Source organism: Juglans microcarpa x Juglans regia, chromosome 1D, assembly GCF_004785595.1.
Source record: "Juglans microcarpa x Juglans regia isolate MS1-56 chromosome 1D, Jm3101_v1.0, whole genome shotgun sequence".
Taxonomy (NCBI): domain Eukaryota; kingdom Viridiplantae; phylum Streptophyta; class Magnoliopsida; order Fagales; family Juglandaceae; genus Juglans; species Juglans microcarpa x Juglans regia.
Window position 1 is genome coordinate 43,158,975 of NC_054594.1, and position 21,834 is coordinate 43,180,808.

The window sequence follows — 21,834 nt, forward strand, 5'->3', positions numbered from 1 at the left end:
GTTTCTATTACCTTTTGTTGCCTGCCATTCATTTGCTTTAAGTCACTTCCATACATTTTCTCGCATGACACCTTACACCTTATATTATCTTGCTCTATGTCAATCATTAATTTTTCTATCCTGACATTGTTTTTTCCTTATTCTCTGCTTACACCTTTGTGTCTTTCTTTTATTGTCCCTCACTCTTATCTATTATTTGATATTCTAGTGAAGCCTCTAGTGGCTGGGCCTAGGACATTCTATGGGCCGGGGAAAAACTCCCTTACAGGTGATATTTTCATATGATATCACGATAGAGGTTACAAGTTCAAATATGGGCTCTACACTCTACTCAATCTAATTAACAATTCACATGTTGGACCCACTAATTGAGATGAAGTCTAGCCCACGCGTAAAAGAAAGTGTTAAGACTATAATACAATTAATTAAATATGCCTATTAATATGATATTTTAACCTTGTGAAATAGATAGTGATTTCACAATTAGAGTTATTTACTACGCTCCATAATCTAAACTTCTATTTGTATTGGAGAAACAATAAAATGTATCTTAGAATTCAATTAGTAAAGTGCTTATATAACATTATTTGATTTGAAAGATAATTTAAAAAAGAGAAATTCTATTTGCAGTCCTGAGCGGGGACTGTGTGTGTAGTCCCATTGATGAATTAGGTAAAAGGGAAAAAAATCATTTTAAAAACGATATTATTGTAATTTTAAAATTTTTTAAACATAATTGTATGGGCTTGCATGAGCAATTTCCATTTGGGGACTATATGTAGACTAAATCTTAAAAAAAAAAAATTAGAATATTACAAATAAAATATTATCATTTAAAATGATGTGGATGATATGCTATGCATAGGACTGTAAACAAACTGGTGAACTGGTAAGATCGATCGAATTAGTGTGTTCGGCCAGGTTCGGAATCGGTCCAGTCCGGTTCCTAATAATCAAAACCGGTATGATTATGATTTTGCTATTTAGAACACTGATTCGAACCGAACCAGACTGGTAAATATATATTTTGAAATTTTTGATATTATATAAAATATATTTATGATTTTTGATATTATATTATATACTAATTTCTAAGTAATATAACATGAAACTTTAATCTTATTATTCACGTCTATTAATCCTATAATATAAAATTAATATAAAATTTGATATAACAAAAAATTAATCTTATAAATTTTAATATAACATTTGATTATGATATAATATAAATTAATCTTATAATTTTTAATATAATATTTAAATTTTGATATAACATATAAATGTTAATTTAATAACTTTTTAGCCAAAAAGTATAAAATGAGGGATATGGGTTAATCCTAAAGTTTTGTCGGAGTAAGATTTTGTTTATCTGTAAAACCGAAAGTTCCTATTTCAATGGTTAATCGGTTTGGTATAGGTTCTTAAATTTCTAAAATCGGTGTATACCGGTTAAGTTATGAAAAACATCTAAAACCGGACCATAATGAACCGATTACACCCTTAACTCTATACACCGATTTGATAATAAAATAATTTTTATTTATATTGTCTAAAGTATTTATGCACATAATAATAAATATTGTGCAATCTATTTTATATGATTATTTATGTTTTGTACCATGTATTAGAGTTCAGGTAGCTTTGAAGATTTCAATTTATTTATTTTTTTGGTGTATCTAATTTGTTTTGTTTTCTTAATAAGTCTTTGGAAATCCTAATTTTTTTTTTAAGAAAAGTCCTAGGAAATCCTGAACTGCGATTTTCAAGCCCAAAGTCCAACTATAATAGAAAAAGAGAACAGAACTGGAAAAAGAGGAAAAAAAGGATTGGATCTGCAAGGAGAAGAAATTGCACTTCCAAACCAAAATCTAAACATAAAGAAATAAAATAGAGAAGAAAGTGGCCGATACGTCAGAAACTTATACCACAACACCCAAAACCTAACGGTCCTCGCGTTGAAAACTTGAACCCAATCGATTCCCATTTACGAGTTCTACCCTTTTCTTTGATCTCGTCCTTTAAGTGCTCGACTTGGCACAATTCTCGCGGAAGTCGGTATTGGGGGACGAGAGGAAGTTTAGTTCGCATTGAATGATTGATCGATTGGTTTATTTTTGGTGTTCGATTTTTGGTTGATGGGATTTTGATTTGCTTTCTTCTTGGGGGTTTAGTGTGAATGAGATTGGTGGCGCAGCGAAATGAGCACGCTGAGGCAGCAGGTGTCGGTTCGGGAACTCGTCGAAGAAGCGAAGAAGCGGATTGTGGTTCTGGTCATATGCGTCGTTGGATTGTCATACCTCATGTCCTGTAAGTATTTCGATTTTGCTCCACTTCAATTTGCACAAAAATTAACTTATAAACAAAAATTAACTTATAAAAAAAAGCACAATTATAGTAATATCATGTTTTGTTATTACTATAATTATAAAAAAAAGCACAATTATAAAAAAAAAAAAAAAAAAAAGCACAATTATAAACAAAAATTAACTTGTTTTTATGTGTTTAAGTCAATTATAGTAATATCATGTTTTGTTTCTTGTCAAAATTTCACATCAAGTTTATCGTTTGATTCTACGTGTCCTTTACAACTCGTTGCTTCGGGGACTTGGATATTAGCACTAATTTTTCAACTGTCTTTATCAGTCTGGCGATGAACATTGGAATAAGGGATGGACAATTATCCCTCTTCTTGTGTTAGCATATTTGTTTAGGGGTTCGTAATCTATCTTCCCTTAAAAATGTCAGCGTCATGTGTATTTCACGTGCCTAATTACCTGAAAGGTATTTTGAAGTTGTGAAGAACTCAATGTTAGCGTCGGTTCGTGCTTGATGTACATTGTTGGAAGTGATAATTTTTTTGCATAAAGGCTCCACAAATCTCGATAGCTGCTTCACCGTGAAGGTTGGCTAGATTTCATATTGATTTTTTTAGAAGAGGGACGGTACCTTAATTTTATTGATTACCCTCACTCATGGTGGAGGAATACCATATTACATACAAAGCTTGGGGTTACCAAAAAAAAATCTCCAAAACCAAGCTTCGAAAACCTAAATGCCAACTATATATGCATGCAAACAATATGTCTATATATGCCTGCCTAACTATAATAATAGTATAACCATCTAATCATCTAATCACAATGCCTAAAACTTAGTAATCCATAGAGGTGCTTAGGTTATCTAGATTTCATCTTGTTTAATTGGACACATTTGCCCAAAAAAGTTCTTATGTTTGTAGTATAACACTATATCGAAGTGCTCACACTCATGAGTGTGCGTGCAGGTTGCTTGGGGATCACAGTTTCACGCTTATGTTAATATTTTCCTCAATTTTTTTTTTTTTTTTTCTGTTCTCAGACTAAGTATCTATTACAGATAGGTTTAAAAGGAACTTATTTTAGATATGGGCTGCAAGTTTTTTTTTTGCATCGAAAAGTTATTCTCTCTATTTTGGAACTTATACTAGCAAAACATTTTTTCTGGCGACAAACTTCGTCGGAAATTTTTCTGTGGCAACAATGTAGGTTGGCGGGCCCGGGGGTTATTTCTTGAGTTCCAGCCGAGGAAATAGACTAGCAGAGGGATGTATATCCTAAAATGCTTGTCAAGTGTCTCCATCATTGGGGAGATTAAGCTTTCTTGTGTTATTTGTTGAGTGTGATCTTCATGTTTTCACTTTTCTCAACATGCAACTTGTTTTTCTTGATTGTATATCAGTGACAAGCTCCTCAGTTTGGGTCAACTTGCCTGCTGCTGCCTCCTTAATTATCGGCCTGCGTTATATATCTTTAGATTTTGACATGCGGAGAAAAGCTGCAGCATACAACAGCAATGCTTCCTCAGCAAATACTTTATCTCAAAAGTTACCCATTGAACAACCTAAAATTGTTGATAAGTCAGAGTGGAGAAGCAAAGTGAATTCTCCTGTTGTCGAGGATGCAATAGTGGACTTTACGAGGCATTTGGTTTCTGAGTGGGTTACAGATCTCTGGTACTCTAAGTTAACACCTGATAGAGAAGGCCCGGAAGAACTGTTGAACATCATGACTGGCGTTATTGGGGAAATTTCTATGCGCATGAAGAATATAAATTTAATTGATCTACTGACAAGGTTTTAGTTCCCAAGACGTCACATTCCATTTCTTCATAGTTTTCATCCTCTCTCTCTCTCTCTCTCTCTCTCTCTCTCTCTCTCTCTCTCTTTGTTTTGTTTTAAAAAAGAAGTTGATTAACTGGGGAACTAATTTACCTAGGATGGTGCAGGGATCTTATTAATCTTGTTTGTATTCACTTGGAGCTTTTTCGTGCAAATCAAGCAAAGATTGAAAAGCAACATTCAGGTTCACTGACAAATGAACATCGAGATATGGAACTAAGACGCATCCTTGCTAACGAGAACAAATTGCATCCTGCTCTATTTTCGCCTGAAGCTGAGCACAAGGTTGTTTACTTTCTTCTGTGCTTATAAAGTCGGTGAATTTGTGGGTCATACCAGGAAAGATAAATGTATTGTTTCTTGACCTTGTCTTCCTTTCCAAATGTGGTTACAGTGCTTTCTGTACCTTTTGTTCCCAGGTTTTGCAACATCTGATGGATGGTCTTATTTCTTTCGCATTCAAGCCTGAAGATGTGCAGTGCCTTTTCTTCCGTTACATGGCCAGGGAGCTTCTAGCTGGTGCAGTAATGCGACCGGTCCTAAATCTAGCTAGTCCGAGGCATGCGTTGCTTCCCTTTATGCTTATATTTACGGATAAAGTACTAAATTAATCTCTATGTTTTTGTTTGTGGAAAGATTGGTCTCTGGGTTTTAAATCTGAACCTTGTGCTCCATGGATGATCAAATCAGTCTCTCCATCACTTTACCATTAGTATCATTGATTGAACCCTGGGTCTCTTACTCAACATTAGTGCCTATGGGCTTTTGATGTGTCCAAAATAATGAACACATTTAAAATTTAAAAACAAAACAATATATTTCTTAAAAGGTAATAAAAAATAAACAAAAAAATTTGGGGGAGGATATCCCTTCCCCAATAGAGGGTGGCCGCACCCTCCCCTGACAGAATGGATGGTTGCGTGGCCACCCTCTGTTCTGGCAGGAGTTGGCTATGTAGCCACCCCTCAGCTGTGGGAGGGGGGATGGTTTTGCGGTGCCACCCCTTCCTAAGAACAGACCACTTCCCCCCTTCTGCTGGGAGAGGGGTGAATGGCCACCTCCATTGGCTTTAAAAAAGTTAATAAATTTAATATCTTGTTTTTATAATTATAGACACAGTTTTTATTATTTTGAACTTGTGTTGAAATCCTATTGGCACCAACGGGATATAAGAGACAGGTATCAAAAGGTTTTGTTGATGACCCAAATGGGAAAGTGGTGGAGGGACTGATATCAATTAATTCAAATTGTAATCTCAGTGACCAACCTGTCCATAATGAAAATATAACGACCAATTTGTTACTTTACCTATTTTTTTTGTCATGTGTTATGGTTTTCACTCTTTCTTCATTTATTTTATGGCAGGTTTATTAATGAAAGAATTGAAGTCTTAGTCCTTAACATGACCAAAGCGAAAAAAGGGGCCTTGACAGTAGAAGGGGCATCTCAGTCCAGATCAGACGAGTCTTCAAGGATTTCATCTGATCATTTTTCTAAATTCTTGGATCCTTCTGCTACTGGTGTTGAACTAGTGCAGTTAAAAAATGATCAGTCTAGAACTGCTGCAAATACTTCTGCAACAGATAATGCGAATGGAAATAAAGATCCACTGCTTTCCCTTGATCCTCGATCAATCCGTTCATTGAACTCGTTGCCTTTCAATTTCCAAAAAAGTGATGAAAGAGGTATTCAACGAAATGTCTCAGGAGGTGAATGGGGTGACATGTTAGATCAGATTTCCCGCAGGAAGACTCAAGCCCTTGCTCCTGAACATTTTGAGAACATGTGGACAAAAGGGAGGGATTATAGAAAGAAGGCTGGTGAGAATCGCATAATTGAACAAGTACCACAGGGTTCTTCGGCAGGGAAGTCTGTTAAAGTGGATCACTCAAACGAAATATCCAAGACCAAAGAAAAGAACACTGTAACCAAGGTTAATCACTCTGAGAGTAGCACTGTTCACTCTGTATATACTGATCGGCTTCCCATAGGAAACTCATTCCTCCCTACAGATCGGAACATATCAAGTCGCACTTCATTTATTTCATATGAAGATGATGAACAGAACAACCTCATGCGTTTGGAGGAGGTTGACTCAGGGAGCAGTACTTCTTATACATCTGAAGATGAAGAAACTGGCAATGTGACGGGCCTTGATTCTCCTGTAACTAAAGTATGGGATGGTAGAAGTATCAGAAATCTGGCTATTTCTCTCATTCATCACCCACTTGAAAATTCAGAAGGCCTTGTAGGAAAGAAGACTGGTAAAGGGCATATTCACTATCAACGATTAGCTAGAACCCAGTCTGGCTGTAAAAGGTCTAGACGAAGCAGTCAGAAGACCCATGTTTGGCAGGAGGTTGAGAGAACAAGTTTCTTGTCTGGTGATGGGCTGGATATACTTAATTCTGCAAAAGGATATGCCAATGGTGAGGACTCTAGTGATGATTATGAGACTGAAAATTCAGGTAGAGTTCAAAGTGGAGCAGCTGCTTCTTCATCCACACCTTTTTCTGTACCAGAAAGTCATAGTTTGACTGTTAATTCCCTGCATAATACACTGTCAGGGGCTTCGTTTTTAAAGTTGAGATGTGAGGTACGTACCATAAAGCTCTGTACTTTCTCTTGTTTCAGCATGCTTAGTTTTTGGTTTTCTAATAATCCTAAAACATGTAAAGAACATAAGCTCATTTTCTGTGACAGGTATTGGGTGCGAATATTGTGAGAAGTGGCTCAAAAACATTTGCCGTTTATTCTATATCTGTTGCAGATGTAGATAATAACAGTTGGTCAATCAAAAGAAGGTGCCAAGGATTATGCTGTAAATGTTCTGGTTTTGTCCATTAATGGGCTATGTGATTGTGAGATTCAAACAATAATCACTGTAACATTTATATAACTGTAAGTCAAATCTCTTGTTTTTTTCCAATAACAGGTTTCGTCACTTTGAGGAGCTACATCGGCGTCTAAAAGAGTTTCAGGAGTATAATCTTCATTTGCCACCAAAGCATTTTCTATCGACAGGTTTAGATGTACCTGTCATTCAAGAAAGGTGTAAATTGCTTGACAAATATTTAAAGGTCAACCACTGAATCTCACTTTCCTGATCATTTGGAGTATAAAATTCAACTATTTAGAAGAAATATCTGTCTGAGATGTGTTGGAATTTCAAACTAAATTCTGATCGCTATTCTTGCTGGCTTGCTCTTTCTTGTTGAGATGTATGTATTTTGTGATATTTTTTCTTACGTCTCTGCTTCATCTCTTACTGATGGTTCTTCCAAAAAATCTAAAGATGCTTATGCTTATTCAAAGTTTTTTTGTTTTTTTTTTTTGGGGGGGGGGGGGGGGGGGAGTGGTTGTGGGAAGAGCGGAAGAGCCCCTCTCAACCACAGGTTAGACTAATCTCCTGGGTACATACAAAAAGGGCCCACTGACAAGTGATCAGTAAGCTCAAGAAAATGCCTCGGTAAATTCCCCTACAGGGGAGTCAAACTTGTGTCCTAGGATCTTGACTTCTTAAGGCATGGTCCATGACCAACTTTTCTACCCATTGGGATTATAATAACCACTAAATTTGGAATTTGAGTGCAGCTTACCTATGTGAAACAACTCCACTTTATGCTGTACTAGCTAATTTTTTCTCCTTATGCTGGGTAATACTACTGTTTGTTGTTTCCTATCGTTCAATAACATTATGTGTTGTCATTCTTCAGAAGCTCATGCAGCTTCCAACAATTTCAGGATCAATTGAAGTTTGGGACTTTCTCAGTGTTGACTCTCAGGTTCTGTATTTTCTTCTTCTCTTTTGGCTTAATTTTTTTCCTTCGGGTGGAAGAGTGGTGATGTTGGATCTCTGCTTCTGAGAAGTTTTATTGTTATTGTTTTAATATTGCAGACTTATCTATTCTCGAATTCCTTTTCTATCATTGAAACTTTGTCAGGTATATCATGTTTTAATGCACAATGTTGAAGTTAGGTTATATCTTTTTCCTTTCCTTTGACTCATCCTATCTTTCCATATTTGTTGGGAACTTTCTAGTTGATCTAGATGATAAGCCATCAGAAAAGAGTAAAAAGCTTCCAAATTTTCTTGGACCTGTGACCAACAACTTATCTTCAAGGAGAGAACATTTAGGCTCTGAAAGTAAGGAGCCTGCATTCTGTGCGAAGAGTAATGTTATGGCAGATAGGCTACGATCAAATGGAAAAGGTGTGTCTCATTTTCCTGTAAAACATCTTGGCAAAGAATTCAGAAATTCATTTAATAATTCTGGTGGTGATTCAGATACTAGTCCACAAAACGATGCAGCTTCACCCACTTACTTGGGGAACCCGGTAAAAGGAAGAGATGATATTGCTTTGGAAGAGGCATCCGAGTCACTTCTTGATGCTGCTACTGACCCAACCCTTCCTACAGAGGTAATCTCTAATTGTTGCCTCTGGAACCATTGGAACCTATTCTGTTATGTGCCAGGTGATGCTTTCTTTAACAAAATTTGTAGTTTCTGGGGTTATTATGTTATAACATGCATTTCTTGTACAGTGGGTGCCGCCAAATTTAAGTGTCCCCATATTAGATTTGGTAGATGTCATCTTCCAGCTTCAAGATGGTGGATGGATCAGGTATTATACGTACATATATATATATATTCTTTTAGAAGTAGGTATTATACATACATAAATATATATAGCAATTGTTATCCTCTCTCCTTATATTTTGTCATCATATGGTATCACAAGGGTAACAAAATCACGTCTTGATCTGATTGGTTGAACAACTTTTGCTGAACACTTATCTTGTGTGCATTACAGGCGGAAGGCTTTTTGGGTGGCCAAACAGATACTACAACTAGGAATGGGTGATGCCTTTGATGATTGGTTAATTGAAAAAGTCCAGCTTCTGCGTAAGGGATCAGTTATTGCTTCAGGGATCAGGCGGGTTGAGCAGGTAAACTTTGATGCCATTTGCTCTCTAGAGTTTTTCAAAGTTTTTTTGTAGTTTTTTGAAATTTTGTATATTGTTATTTCTTTTTGAAGTCTTTAGATTGGATTTTAGGCTTAAGATAGTGTGTAGTTTATTTTTACCATCCTGAATTTAATATGTCGGTGATTAACTAGATATAAGTTTGTAAATATGACTCTGTGTTGACTAAGATTATGGATTTTTTTTGTGTTTTCTTTAGTTCAATGGTTGGCTGCTATTGTACTAAAGGGAGGGAATGTTCACGAGTTCTTGTTTTCTTTTCAGCTTTCTAGAATGTAATTAGGAGTCTCTTTTGTATACTTCCTGTATACATGGGCATTGCCTAGTTTCATTCAATCAATAAAATTTCTTATTTATAAAAAAAAAAAAATATATTAGTAGGAGGAGTGGATATGACATACTTTTCCACCCAGGGTTCGTTGAGGATCAATCTTGACGACGTTCACATCACTCCAGCCGTGGTGAAATTGTGTTTCATATCTGAGTATCATAGGAGGGGCTTCAGTCTTTACAAAGCAACACAGAATTTTAATTAGTAATAAATTTGAATAGTTCTAATATTGTGTTCTGTTTTTCATTTGATTGAGCCATTTCAAAAGTTGCCTGAAAATGAAAAGGTAAAGGTTGTATTTGATGATCTGCAAGCTCTTCATTTTATTTTCCTGCTTTAAAATGATGTGGAAAATAAACTGAAAGAATTTAGAAACATTCTGTATAAAAGCCCCAGTGCGCAAGCGTTGGGGCACGACATTGATGTGGCGGAAGCCAAGTCTGGTTTCTAAAAAAATTCAAAAATAAATGGGTGGGACAATTAATGCATACGGGCGGGCAAATAGAAGCAAACTATGGCTTATTTCTCCCATCTCCTTATTGTCCCAATATTTTCCTCCCGAGTTCTATCCCCATCTTTCATTCTGAGATCCATGCTGCCTATTACTTGGTGCTGTTTGGTTGCTGCCTGAGATGCCTTTCACTTGGAAGTGTTGCTGTTTGCTGCTGCTATCATTGTTGTGCTGCCATCTTTATTCTAAAAGAGACAGATTGCTGTCATTGGTTGTTGTCATGTTGTATTCGGTACTGTTGCTGCTTGAGATGTTCGACTCGTTCCTGCTTTTGTTGTGATTTCTGGTTCTGCTATTATTTAATTGTTGGTGATGCGGCCGCTTTATTACTTATCATATCCAATGGTATTAGTTTGCTGAGATCCATGTTGCTGCCCAGGGCATTTTTTGTACCTCCAGACTGAAACTAACATGGGACAAAACGCTTGAATTCTGCACAAATTGTGAATCTGCCATGTTTTATAGGACAGGGTAGTTGAAACATGAATGAATTGTATGGGACAAAAGAATTGAATTGCACAGAAACTGTTTGATGCAATGGCTAAATGAAACTCTATTATGAGTTTTATGAGCCTTCTCTATTTAAAAAATGTTGACATGGTGTCCATGTCAACGGTGTGCCCAACACTTGCACAGCCCATGGCTGTATACAATGGACTTTAGAATTTAATGTATGGGATTCCCCACCTTATTCCTGATATTTTAATTAGCATTAATCACTGACGAGTTGGGCAACTTCAACAGTAGGCATGTGCTCTGGTTTACATTCTTGTGCTCTATTAATGACATATAGGAAAAGGGCAAATACTGCATCGACTCTGAATTTCAGTGAATAGATTGCGAAAATTAAGTAGAAAATATGTTTTGCTGGGAATTTCCCCTTTGGAAAAGGACATTTAATAATTCTTCCAACTTAGAAGAAAATGGGTTGGACGTAGTTTTTTCCCCAAGAAAAGGGGAAAAGCTTTGAATGAATTCTCAACTTTTGGGAAACCGGGGGGCTGGAATTTTTTATGACAATAGCAAGTCTTTTTACACCCTGCTTTCAAATAGTAGCTTTACAAGAAGCTAGTTGACCACAGAATGCTTAAGGTGCTGATCGTTTGAGACCTCTAGATAAGAATAGTGCTTGTTTTGTAGACTTTTAAGATAGAAGATCTATTACTGATTTGGGCTCCAATATTATTAATTAGATACTCTGGCCTGATGGGATATTCATATCTAAGCATCCAAAGCGACGACCACCACCATCTACTAATCAATCCCAGAATTCACCTCATGGCCAACAACCGACAGTGATATCTTCACCTAAACTTACTTATGAGCAACAACAGGAGGCAGTTCGACGTGCAAAGTTTGTATATGAGCTAATGATTGGTAATATCTTCTGTACAGCATGGTCCCTATTGTTATCCATGCCGACACTACCTACAAATTGCCGGCTCTTATCTTGGAAATTCAACGGCTCTTATCTTCTTTTTCCCTTCATTTTTTTGAATGTAGATAATGCGCCAGCTGCTATCGTAGGTCTTGTTGGTCGTAAGGAGTATGAACAGTGTGCAAAGGATCTCTATTTCTTTATTCAGGTAATTTTGATTCCGTTATAGAATAAGCTAACTTTTTGTTTCCTGTCCAATGTCAATAGGATAGTTTTGTTTTAACTTTATCACTTGAATTTTGGTTTTGAACAACCTGTTTCTACATCTTCAAATTTCTTTAATCTTTTATGCCAAGGATTAAGCTCTGATTCATCTTCGGTTAGAAAATTTTGTCGAGCAAATAGATGGGATTGTTGCCACTACTTTGGATCATTGGTGTTTCTTAATTGATTAAAGTAGAGCCTGTTATGAAAAATAATTGCATCGCCATGCAGTGTAATACCTCCACAGAAGAAAACGACACATTACATATTTTAAGGGCTTGTTTGGGAACACAAACCATCTCATTTTATTTCATTTTATATCAAAATTTCTCAAAATTTCATTTCCAAACATCACTCAAACACAAACACTTTTGAATTTCAAATTTTTAACTTTTTCATCTAATCATTACCTAATCAAAGAATCATTACAACTTTCCCAAACATTCAAAAGAAAAAAAAAATACAATCTTTTCAAATTCCAAAATATATTAAAAAATTATATTCTAACAATTTTTTAACTTTATAATAATTTTAATCAACTTTTTCTCTCTTCTCTCAAAACCCAATAAACCATCTTGACTCAAACTATTTCACTATTATTCACAAACCATTTCACTACTATTCACAGATTTTTCATTTCATCTCATTCCTCAAACATCTCCTAAGTTTTCACGATACAGGAAAAAAAGTCAGAAATTGCGAGTTTCTGTTGTATATCTATCACAATTTGTCGATGTTCTTTTTATGTTGCTGCTTCTTTATAATTAATGCACCCCCATTCAGAAAATGTGATCAGTAGATGAAGTCTTGCCAAAACAAGGATGGGTGGGGCCTTGGAAGTATAAACTACTCGGTTCATTATTAATAATACAAAAATAGAATCACCGATTCACCATCCTTCTGTTTTCAGAGGGCAACATTTGAATCTATAATTGCAATGAATCCTGGGTTTCCCTATCTATTGTGTTTTAGTTTCAGTCATAAAAAATGTAGTATATTATTGGGATGGTGAATGGTAAGCGGCTTCCTAAAATCTTCCCACCCACCCACCAACACAAAAATAGTCTGGTTTTGCTCTTTGGTTTGAAGATAGTTGTATTGATCTGGGATCAGGTTATTCTTAGTCGAGTCATAATCACTTTTTTCTTGTGCAGTCATCCGTTTGTTTGAAGCAGCTTGCTTTTGACCTTCTCGAGTTGCTGCTGTTGTCTGCCTTTCCAGAGCTAGATTATGTTTTCAAGCAGTTGCAAGAAGAAAAGCATAAATTTGGTGAATTTAAGGAAAATTAATGGAAATTAAACTACAGATATTGCATGATAATTGGTGCATTTTTTTCCGAAATTTGACGGCATCTATTGTTGGCTTATCATCGATTCATTCATATGTCCGAATCCTGTAATTAGCATTTTGGGTTGGCATCTGAGGAAGTTCCGAAATTGTATGTAAACAACGATGAGATTAGTGCAAATATATCTTTTATAAAGCTTTCCTTCTATCACAAATTGCAGGAGAAATTGGCTTTTGATATGATATTTTACACGTTTTTAAGAAATGCTATAGTTGTTACATTGCTACTCAAAAAGTCAAACCAGCTTTGAAAAGAGTGAAGCCGCAAGCCCTTCCATTTGCCTTTTAGTTTGAACCAACCTTGTTTTAGTTTTAGGAAAAAACCTTCAACCCAATCAAATAAAACCAGATGCTTCGGCCGGGAATTAGGATGGACTCCTCCAAATGCCAGCACTGAGAAATCTGAGTGTTCATGACCTGAGGTAAGGAATAATTATATGTGCAAAAGCAAAGAACTGAGCTCAAAATAAAATTGGTCCAGGTTAATGCAAAGCTAGATTCGAGGCAGAATTCATCCATTTTGCTGCACTCAGCTTGAAAATAATAATATTAAAAAATAATATTTTAAAAACCATCCTATTCCATCTTATCTCATCTCACTATCAAAATGAGCCCTAAATCGTTTTTCCTGCATCTTGGGTCGCACGTTACACAAATTGAAGTAGGTTCAAAGGTCTTCTGAGTAGATTCCACTTAATTTTCTCTACCGGAGGCACAAAGTGAACTCCAAGGATTCACGACCAAGCACCCCCAACCCAACAAGAAAAGAACCACTGAATAATCACCCAAAGCTTGAATTCTTCTCATCAGCCCATGTAAAGGAAAACTACAAAAAGTATAGACACGGACTATGACAATCCTTCAACTGGGATAACTCGCACCCTCAAATTCTTAACTGTCACCTAGACGCCCAGAAGCCACTTATGAAACGGCACAAACAATAAGTTTACCGTTTTACCATAATGGGTGGCAACTGGTAAAGGTAACATCCAATCTAATTTCACAAACAAAAATGAAGACAACTGTTCGTGCCATTCCTTGGACAAAAACAATCATACCGGTGACTAATTGCAGCAACTATAATTGAATTATACCCTAGCAGCCAATTGGTTTTGAATACAACTCGAACAGATTGAATATCTAACTTGCAAGACAGATGGTAGATATTGTGATTTTAAGTCCCCACTTTAATCCCTCTAGAACTTGGGGTTGATCAAGACTATCAACCTCAAGACATGTTAAAACAAAATCATAATTCGGACTTTACTGAAATATTTTAAGTAATTGAAGGGAAAACAACAGTGGGCTTGTCCAAATTAAAGCTACAAACTAATCAAAATCAGAGCACCTCAATCATTAAAAAGGTTATAACACCCATCAAATATTTGCTTTCATCAAACAAGTCCCAACACAAAAAAATGCATCTAATCAAACTTTAATTTGGCATCCAAATTACGACAACTTCACTCTCTGGCAATGGCTTAAGCAGTAGCAGCCGCTCCCTTCTTCCTTGGTGCTGCTTGAGTACCTAAAAATATCACAAACAACAAATCAACAACGGGAAAAGTAACTAGAATCTACTAAAAAGCAAATAAAATATCGCTCAAGAAAAGGAAGATAAAGTCGTACCCTCTCTGAAGCCGCTCTTGAATCTTCGAGGAACATGGCGGAGGTACCTCATTCTTCCAGTTCCAGTAGTCTTCCGCCGGATCGCCTTCACACTCCAGTTATCTAAATTCAAAAAGATAAGCAGAAAAACATAAATTGTTGCTCCAAACCACAACAACAAATACCTTTTAACACCAAAAATCTCATTTTCTATAAAACAAAAAAGAAAACAACAATAGCTCAAGAAAACAACAGCCAACCAGAACCTTAACTTCACACACACCAAACACTAGCGAGCAAAAGAATAAGAAGAACACCACCCCCAAACATAATTAATTCAGTAACAACATAAACACAATGTTGAAAGAAAAATGACCCCTAATTAACTGCAGCCACGACCAACAGAAATGGAAAAAAAAAAAAAAGAGCAAAAAGACAACCACCACGCAGTATCAAACAAATCCACAAGCACAAATCACGAGTAAAGCTTCAAAAATCGATATAACGCAAGCATATATAAAGATACAAATATATACGTGTGCATAAGCGAGAGGGGCTTACATGTCCTCTTACGAGCGGCGGGGTAGGCACAGGCTGCGCAGCGACTCTTCTGGAGATGGAAGCTGCGGCGGCCACACCTCACGCAGAGGGTGTGGGTCTTATTCCTCCTCTTTCCGAAGCTCCCCGTTCCCTTTCCCTATATATGATACAAGTTTTCAAACACGGATCAGAAAAAAAAGATACAGACTCCCATGGTGAGAATAGATTGATACTAATATCTTGGGAGAGGGCTTACCATTGGGACAGATGCAGAAACCCGGCCGAGTGAGAGGAGGTGCTGTTTAGGGTAAGAAATGAAGGAGCGGCCTAGAGGTGATTGTTTATATATGGGGGTTTGTAAAGAGAGATTTAAGACCGAGAGCAAGGGGTTTTTTGAGTCTAGGTTTCGTTAGGGTAATTTGGGAAAATGATGCGTTCGCCCCGAACAGCTTGTCGTGGCTACGTCTGATTGGTCAGTTCGGCTTTTGTTTTGGTTCCCCAAGGGAAAAGTTAACTGGGCCGTGGACTAGGATGTGTTATTTCGATTGCAGGACCAACCAAAGATGGGCCGTGGGCGTATGGGTCATTTGACGCTCCCCCAGAGTGCCGAACCAGTCTTGTTTGTCAGGGGTCATGCCATTGCTCTCCCTCCCGCCCTCTCTTTCTAGTTTCTATGATGAAGCCAAAGCCAAAGCGCGCGGGAGATCCTTTCTTTTGGTACCAATAAACAAACAGAGCCTTCGCAGACAATCACCGGGAAAACACACAGTGATCAATCAGAAAGCCAGAGAGAAATGGGAGAAGGCAGCTGGCACTCTAAATTCCCGGCATTTCCTTACAACCCGTATTCCATTCAGATCGACTTCATGAACGCCCTCTATCACTCTCTCAACCAAGGCGGCGTCTCCATGCTCGAAAGCCCCACCGGTCTCTCTCTCTCTCTCTCTCTCTCTCTTTCTCTGTATACATTATGTTTACATATGCACTCATCCACATATACTCAGTCGGTATTTTCTGTTTTCCTGCTCTCGCGTTCTTTTATGTCCATGAAATTGACATGTGAAGTATATTGTTTTTATGGCACTTTGGTTAATTCAGTGATGTTTGAATGCGTAAACAGTCCTAAATTTGTAAATCAAATATCTGTAAATCAAATATCTAAGGAAACTTTTCCTCTTCTTATTTTTCTTTTTGTAAATTTTTAAATTGGCTTTTGTTATGGGAGAAATATTTTCGTTGCAATAGGGACAGGTAAAACTCTGAGCATCATTTGTAGTGCTTTGCAATGGGTAGTTGACCGGAGGAAACAACAAAACTCTGAAAGAGCAGGCGAATTTGACAATAATCCAGCAAATGAAGGTCAGCTTGGTTCAGAAGATGAGCCTGATTGGATGAGAGACTTTGTTATGAACAAAGACAACAAAGTCGAGTTGAAGAAGATTAAGATGAAGAAATTTGGTGTTGGTTTTGGGAAACCTGATAAGAGAAGTAATCAAGGAAGTTGTAAGGATTTGTTTTCGTTGGGCTCGAAGGAGGAAGATTTTGTTACAAAGAAAGAGCGAGAGAATATGCAAAAGAAAAATGATGCAGTGCAGTTGACTGATGAGGAGTTCTTGTTGGAAGATTATGAAAGTGAAGAGGAAGGAGCTGGTGGGACGTCAAAGAGGAAGGCTGGCAAGGGTCCTCATATTCCATCAAGTGACGAGGAAGAGGAAGAAGATCAGTCTGATGAGGAAGAGGATGAGGAGAAGCTGAAGGTTTATTTTTGTAGTCGGACACATTCGCAGCTCTCACAGTTCATAAAGGAATTAAGAAAGACAGTTTTTGCTAATGAGGTGAAGATTGTGTGTTTAGGCTCTAGGAAAAATTTCTGCATCAATGAAGGTTTGGTAAATTATTATTGCATTAGGTTTTCTTGTTTTGGAACTGTGTTAAACATGATAATTTGTTCATTGGATATGTATTTCAGGGGTATTGAAACTTGGAAACTCCACTCGAATTAATGATCAGTGCTTGGAGCTTCAAAAAAACAAGAAAAAAGAGGTCTCAAAAATTAAGGTACAACAATACTCGTATTACTCAGATTTGATGCATGCTTTTGGGTTTGGTTTCCCAGAAACTTGTCCAGCTTGTCGGAGTGAAATATTATAAATTCATATGTGGGGCTCATTTTCTCCATAAATAATTTTAGTATCCAGGCTCCTTACTTTCATAGACAGTAGAAATATCAGATGCCGCAGCATAGAAATTCCAGAGGATAACCTAGTGAAAATGACTGTGCATATATAATACGGCTTAGATTAAAAAAAAAAAAAAAAAAAAAAATTCCTACAGTAGATGTCCATCTTGCCAAAACCAAGTCCTATCACTATTCATCTGTGTACCATATTCAGGCATTTTTACCTCATTTTGTTGAAACTTGAAATGACTAGATGCTACTCTCTGTTGGTCATCAAAGAGTGTTTCTCTTGACTGATGAAAGCATTGATTTTCAGAACTTAGATACTGGAGGGAGAATACGCAGGACCAAGGCCTCTTCTGGATGCCCAATGCTTAGAAAGTCCAAACTACAAAGACAATTCAGAAGTGAGGTATCTCAACAAGCGGCCTTGGATATTGAAGATCTTGTTAGCATTGGAAGAAAGATGGGAACTTGTCCATATTATGGCTCCAGAAGCATGCTCCCTGCAGCTGATCTTGTGGTTCTACCCTATCAATCTCTTCTATCAAAATCATCTCGTGAATCGCTAGGCCTAAAGTTGAAGAATAATATTGTCATAATAGATGAGGCTCACAATCTAGCTGACTCACTTATCAGCATGTATGACTCAAAAATTACTTTGATGCAGGTAAACAAGTTATTAACTTCATTTGTTTCTCATTACTGTTAAGTGACTTCCAAAATCTAGTTCACAAATGGTATTGGATTTGTGAGTGTGGTTTGGCTGCTCTTTGAGCACTGTTCTGAGCCCTCTTTTGAATAAATTGCCTGAACCAGTTATAGACTGATGACAACCTAGGACAATAGTAATAGAACCAAATAGCATTGCTCGCCCAAATACTGATTGAAGAATGAGATCATAGGTTCTATCCTATAATGGTTGGAAACCCTCTGTTTGGTACCGAGCTCTTTGATGACCTTTCGTAAGTGATGCTTAGATATCAAAGAAAAAAAAAAAAGGACCTGTGACAATGTTGGAGTTAAAGTTGCTAACTTTTCCATTAACAGAAAAATGATAGTTGCAGTCGTGAGTGTGCAAGCGCCGTGCAATCACTTTGAAAAAAGTGAATAAATACGGGACTCACAAGAAAAAATAATAATTTTTTAATAGTAAATCTCACTCTTTTTCAAAGCGACTGTACGGCGTTTGCACACTCCACGACTGCATGTAGTATTACTCTCCATTAATATGCTTCGAGGTTAAAACTTTTTGTGCCAAAAAGTTACACTTCTATGGGGATATTCTAGATGCTTGGTGTAAATGTTTTAATGGGATATTGAAACAGTTGTGCTGACTTTCCTGCAGCTGGAGAATGTACATTTCCACGTAGAGAGGTACTTTGAGAGATTTCGCAATCTGTTGGGACCTGGTAATCGGAGATATATCCAAACCCTGATGGTTGTTAGCCGGGCTTTTCTCCAAATTTTACATGAGAATGCCAGTTACGTAGATCCATCCCAAGACACTGAAAAGACTTACGGAGCAAATGGTTCCTCTGATTCCTCACTGGCCATTAATGATTTTCTATTTTCACTAGATATTGACAACATCAACTTGGTTAAATTGCTTCAATATATAAAGGAAAGCAACATCATGTACAAGGTGAGTCCTTCTGCAACTTTGTACGACAAGATGCCAAATGATTCTCTCTCTCTTTCCCCCACTTTTGACGTAGATGTACTTGATCTTTCAGGTCAGTGGTTATGGAGATAAAATGGCTAGCTTGCAAAATTGTTCAACAAAGCATGACACTTCGGAATGTAATGAGGGAAGCATTCTGCCAGATTTTCGGGCATTATCGAACATGTTGCAATCACTGACAAACAATGATGGTGATGGGAGGATAATCCTCTCAAGGTCTCAAACAACATGCTCCAGGCAAGGAGGATATATAAAATATGTCATGCTCTCTGGTGAAAAGATCTTTTCTGAGGTTCTCCCAAAGTTGCTTACTTTGTTTTGGCTAGGCTTTATAGCTCAGACTGCTCAGGTTTTATTCCCCTATATCGATAATTTAATTTTGACCTCCCTACAGATTGTGAACCAAGCACATGCTGTTTTACTGGCTGGAGGAACTCTCCAACCAATAGAAGAAACAAGGGAGCGACTTTTCCCATGGCTACCAACAAATCAGTTGCAGTTCTTTTCTTGTAGTCATATTGTCCCTCCTGAGAGTATTCTGCCAGTTGCAGTTTCCTGTGGCCCTTCTGGTCAGTCTTTTGATTTTAGCTACAGCTCCAGAAGCTCATTAATCATGGTGAGTATACACTATATAGCTATCTTTGTAACTCTTTATAGAAATTGCTGTCTCTATGCACTCTTAGTAATCTAATTGTTCATTTCCTTACTAACATGGAATAATTTACCGTGTATTCCCGCACATGGATTTCCTACACAGAATTTGTCTGTAACTATTTAACTTTCTATTTTGGTCTTATCAACTACTTGGTTCAAGTGTACTGAAAGAAAAATTATATTATTTACTTTTGCATTTCATTTTCCCAATAAACCTTTATGTATGATGGTTGACTATGCTTTGTTATGGGCTTGGTTTTACAGATTCAGGAGCTGGGGCTAATGCTTTGCAATTTGGTTACCGTAGTTCCTGAAGGAATTGTTGTCTTCTTCTCTTCGTTTGACTATGAAGGACAGGTCTATGATGCATGGAAGGCTTCAGGCATCTTGGATAGGATTATGAAGAAGAAATGTGTATTTAGGGAGCCTAGAAAAACTACTGATGTGGAATCTGTTCTTAAGGAATATAAGGAAACAATTGATGCATTGTGTGTTGAGGAATCTAAAGGAAATCCAGCTTCTCGGAGCGGTGCAATACTCCTTGCTGTTGTTGGTGGAAAGATATCAGAAGGCATCAACTTGAGTGATGGGATGGGTCGATGTATAGTCATGGTTGGACTGCCCTATCCTAACCCATCTGACATTGAGTTGATTGAGAGGGTGAAGCATATTGAAGGTCTGGGAAATTCAAAATGCATTACTTCCAAGTTTTCAGTTACTAACGAACCTTACAATGGAGATGTGGAGGTTGGGTTTGACATCCTAAGAAGTTGTAGACGCAGAGGAAAAGAATACTATGAAAATCTTTGCATGAAGGCTGTAAATCAATCTATTGGTGCGTACTAACTCCAATATTTACTCTTAGAAGTCCATATTCAAGCCTGGTAAATCATATGGTTGATTTACTAGGATGTTACGTGACATTCTAAATACAGTAACCTGAAACCAGGCTCCAGTTTCTGCAGTTGAATTGCCAGAACTTCCATATGTGATTGTCAAGAGGATTCTGCATAGCAATATATGATCTGTGGTCTTTGGAGACAGCCTGGATGTCCGGATGTCTCTGAGCAGAGCATATTACTGCATATTACTGCTTTAAAACTTTTAACTATTTATTTGGGGCAGTTACACTTTTTACCCACAAACTATTTATTTTTCCATTTGCCTCCTAAACTATAAAAAGTTTTAATTTACACCTTAAACTATCAATATGCTTCATTTTGCATCTTCCATTAACATCTGTAGTTTAGGGTGCAAATTGAAATGTTTTGTAGTTTAGGATGTAAATTGAAAAAACAGTGGTAATTTGTGACTGAAAAGTCTAATATACCCCCTTTTTTTTGTCACCTATTAATAGGTATCTAGGTGGGTTTTATTATTAATTGGTCCTTGATAAGCTTGCATTATCTTTGTTTGTTTCAGGCAGAGCTATTCGGCATGTAAATGACTATGCAGCGATTTTATTGGTTGACGCTAGGTATGGATCTGATCCCTCAAACAGAAACTTCTCTAATACAACTAACAAGCTCCCACAGTGGATAAAAGAGCGTCTAGTTTTCTCTACTCAAAGCTATGGTGAAGTCCATAGGCTGCTGCATCAGTTCTTCAAATTCAACAAGAAGAAAAGAGAGTGTAAGTAGAATGGTATGCAAGTTTCTTGGGTTGAAGGGAGAATACGTTGCATTTATACTTGAGTAGGCAAATTTTATATACTCTCTCTGTTGGTGAGTCTTGAGCACTTCTTAGAAGAAAGCCTTAAAACAAAAGTGGCGAAGCGTCTACAATATGGACACATGACTAAACTGTGTTTATAAATTCCTGTCATTTATTAGAAGCACGTCTTGATTTTGTATTCTATGAACTTATGAAGTGTACTTCTGTGAGTTCTATATTTCTTGCCCAAATATATAAGTTCTTATGGTTTTTATTTATTTATTTATTTATTTATTAATGAATGATTTGATACAGAATAATTCTACCAATTTCGAAAGTGTTAGTCCCAACTTGGATCTGTACATGTGGCTTTCGGAAAATTACACATGGAATGCTATCGCTTACCTTAGACTGCTACCGGGAAGCACATTCAAAGTTAGGGTTCTGATTGAATCTTTTTTGAGTGGGAAGTTAAAAAAAGGCGATAATTAATGGGTGAACTGTAATTATTCTTTTCTTCTTTTTTTTGGTACGCGAAAATG

General features: G+C 37.0%; 3 protein-coding genes across 7 annotated transcripts; 2 read left to right on the plus strand and 1 right to left on the minus strand.

The window, feature by feature from the left end:
- Positions 1 to 1,807: 1,807 nt before the first annotated feature.
- Positions 1,808 to 13,122, plus strand: LOC121257812. 5 transcript variants are annotated; one of them, XM_041159068.1, is made up of 16 exons: positions 1,812 to 2,307; positions 3,718 to 4,111; positions 4,264 to 4,441; positions 4,576 to 4,715; positions 5,522 to 6,752; positions 6,860 to 6,960; positions 7,092 to 7,236; positions 7,873 to 7,941; positions 8,055 to 8,100; positions 8,199 to 8,369; positions 8,445 to 8,578; positions 8,703 to 8,782; positions 8,972 to 9,107; positions 11,179 to 11,362; positions 11,489 to 11,571; positions 12,782 to 13,122. In XM_041159068.1, exons 1-16 carry the CDS (start codon positions 2,199 to 2,201, stop codon positions 12,914 to 12,916), a joined length of 3,336 nt encoding a protein of 1,111 aa, XP_041015002.1. In that variant the 5' UTR covers positions 1,812 to 2,198; the 3' UTR covers positions 12,917 to 13,122. The 5 variants fall into 5 exon arrangements, with proteins under 5 accessions (XP_041015019.1, XP_041015005.1, XP_041015002.1 ...); XM_041159061.1 differs by having other exon boundaries at positions 8,199 to 8,578; XM_041159071.1 differs by lacking the exons at positions 11,489 to 11,571; positions 12,782 to 13,122 and adding an exon at positions 9,557 to 9,678 and having other exon boundaries at positions 1,809 to 2,307; positions 8,199 to 8,578; positions 11,179 to 11,304.
- Positions 13,123 to 14,215: 1,093 nt separating this feature from the next.
- On the minus strand, positions 14,216 to 15,504 carry LOC121261928 (60S ribosomal protein L37-3-like). The gene is made up of 4 exons (XM_041164349.1): positions 15,379 to 15,504; positions 15,144 to 15,279; positions 14,604 to 14,705; positions 14,216 to 14,502 (listed from the first exon to the last, which is right to left on the minus strand). The coding sequence occupies exons 1-4, from the start codon at positions 15,379 to 15,381 to the stop codon at positions 14,456 to 14,458; spliced, it is 288 nt and encodes a 95-aa protein (XP_041020283.1). The 5' UTR covers positions 15,382 to 15,504; the 3' UTR covers positions 14,216 to 14,455.
- Positions 15,505 to 15,656: 152 nt separating this feature from the next.
- Positions 15,657 to 21,610, plus strand: LOC121257975 (ATP-dependent DNA helicase DDX11). Its single transcript, XM_041159282.1, has 9 exons — positions 15,657 to 16,049; positions 16,368 to 17,006; positions 17,092 to 17,180; positions 17,618 to 17,971; positions 18,650 to 18,946; positions 19,038 to 19,277; positions 19,380 to 19,601; positions 19,904 to 20,474; positions 21,062 to 21,610. The coding sequence occupies exons 1-9, from the start codon at positions 15,917 to 15,919 to the stop codon at positions 21,277 to 21,279; spliced, it is 2,763 nt and encodes a 920-aa protein (XP_041015216.1). The 5' UTR covers positions 15,657 to 15,916; the 3' UTR covers positions 21,280 to 21,610.
- Positions 21,611 to 21,834: the final 224 nt, after the last annotated feature.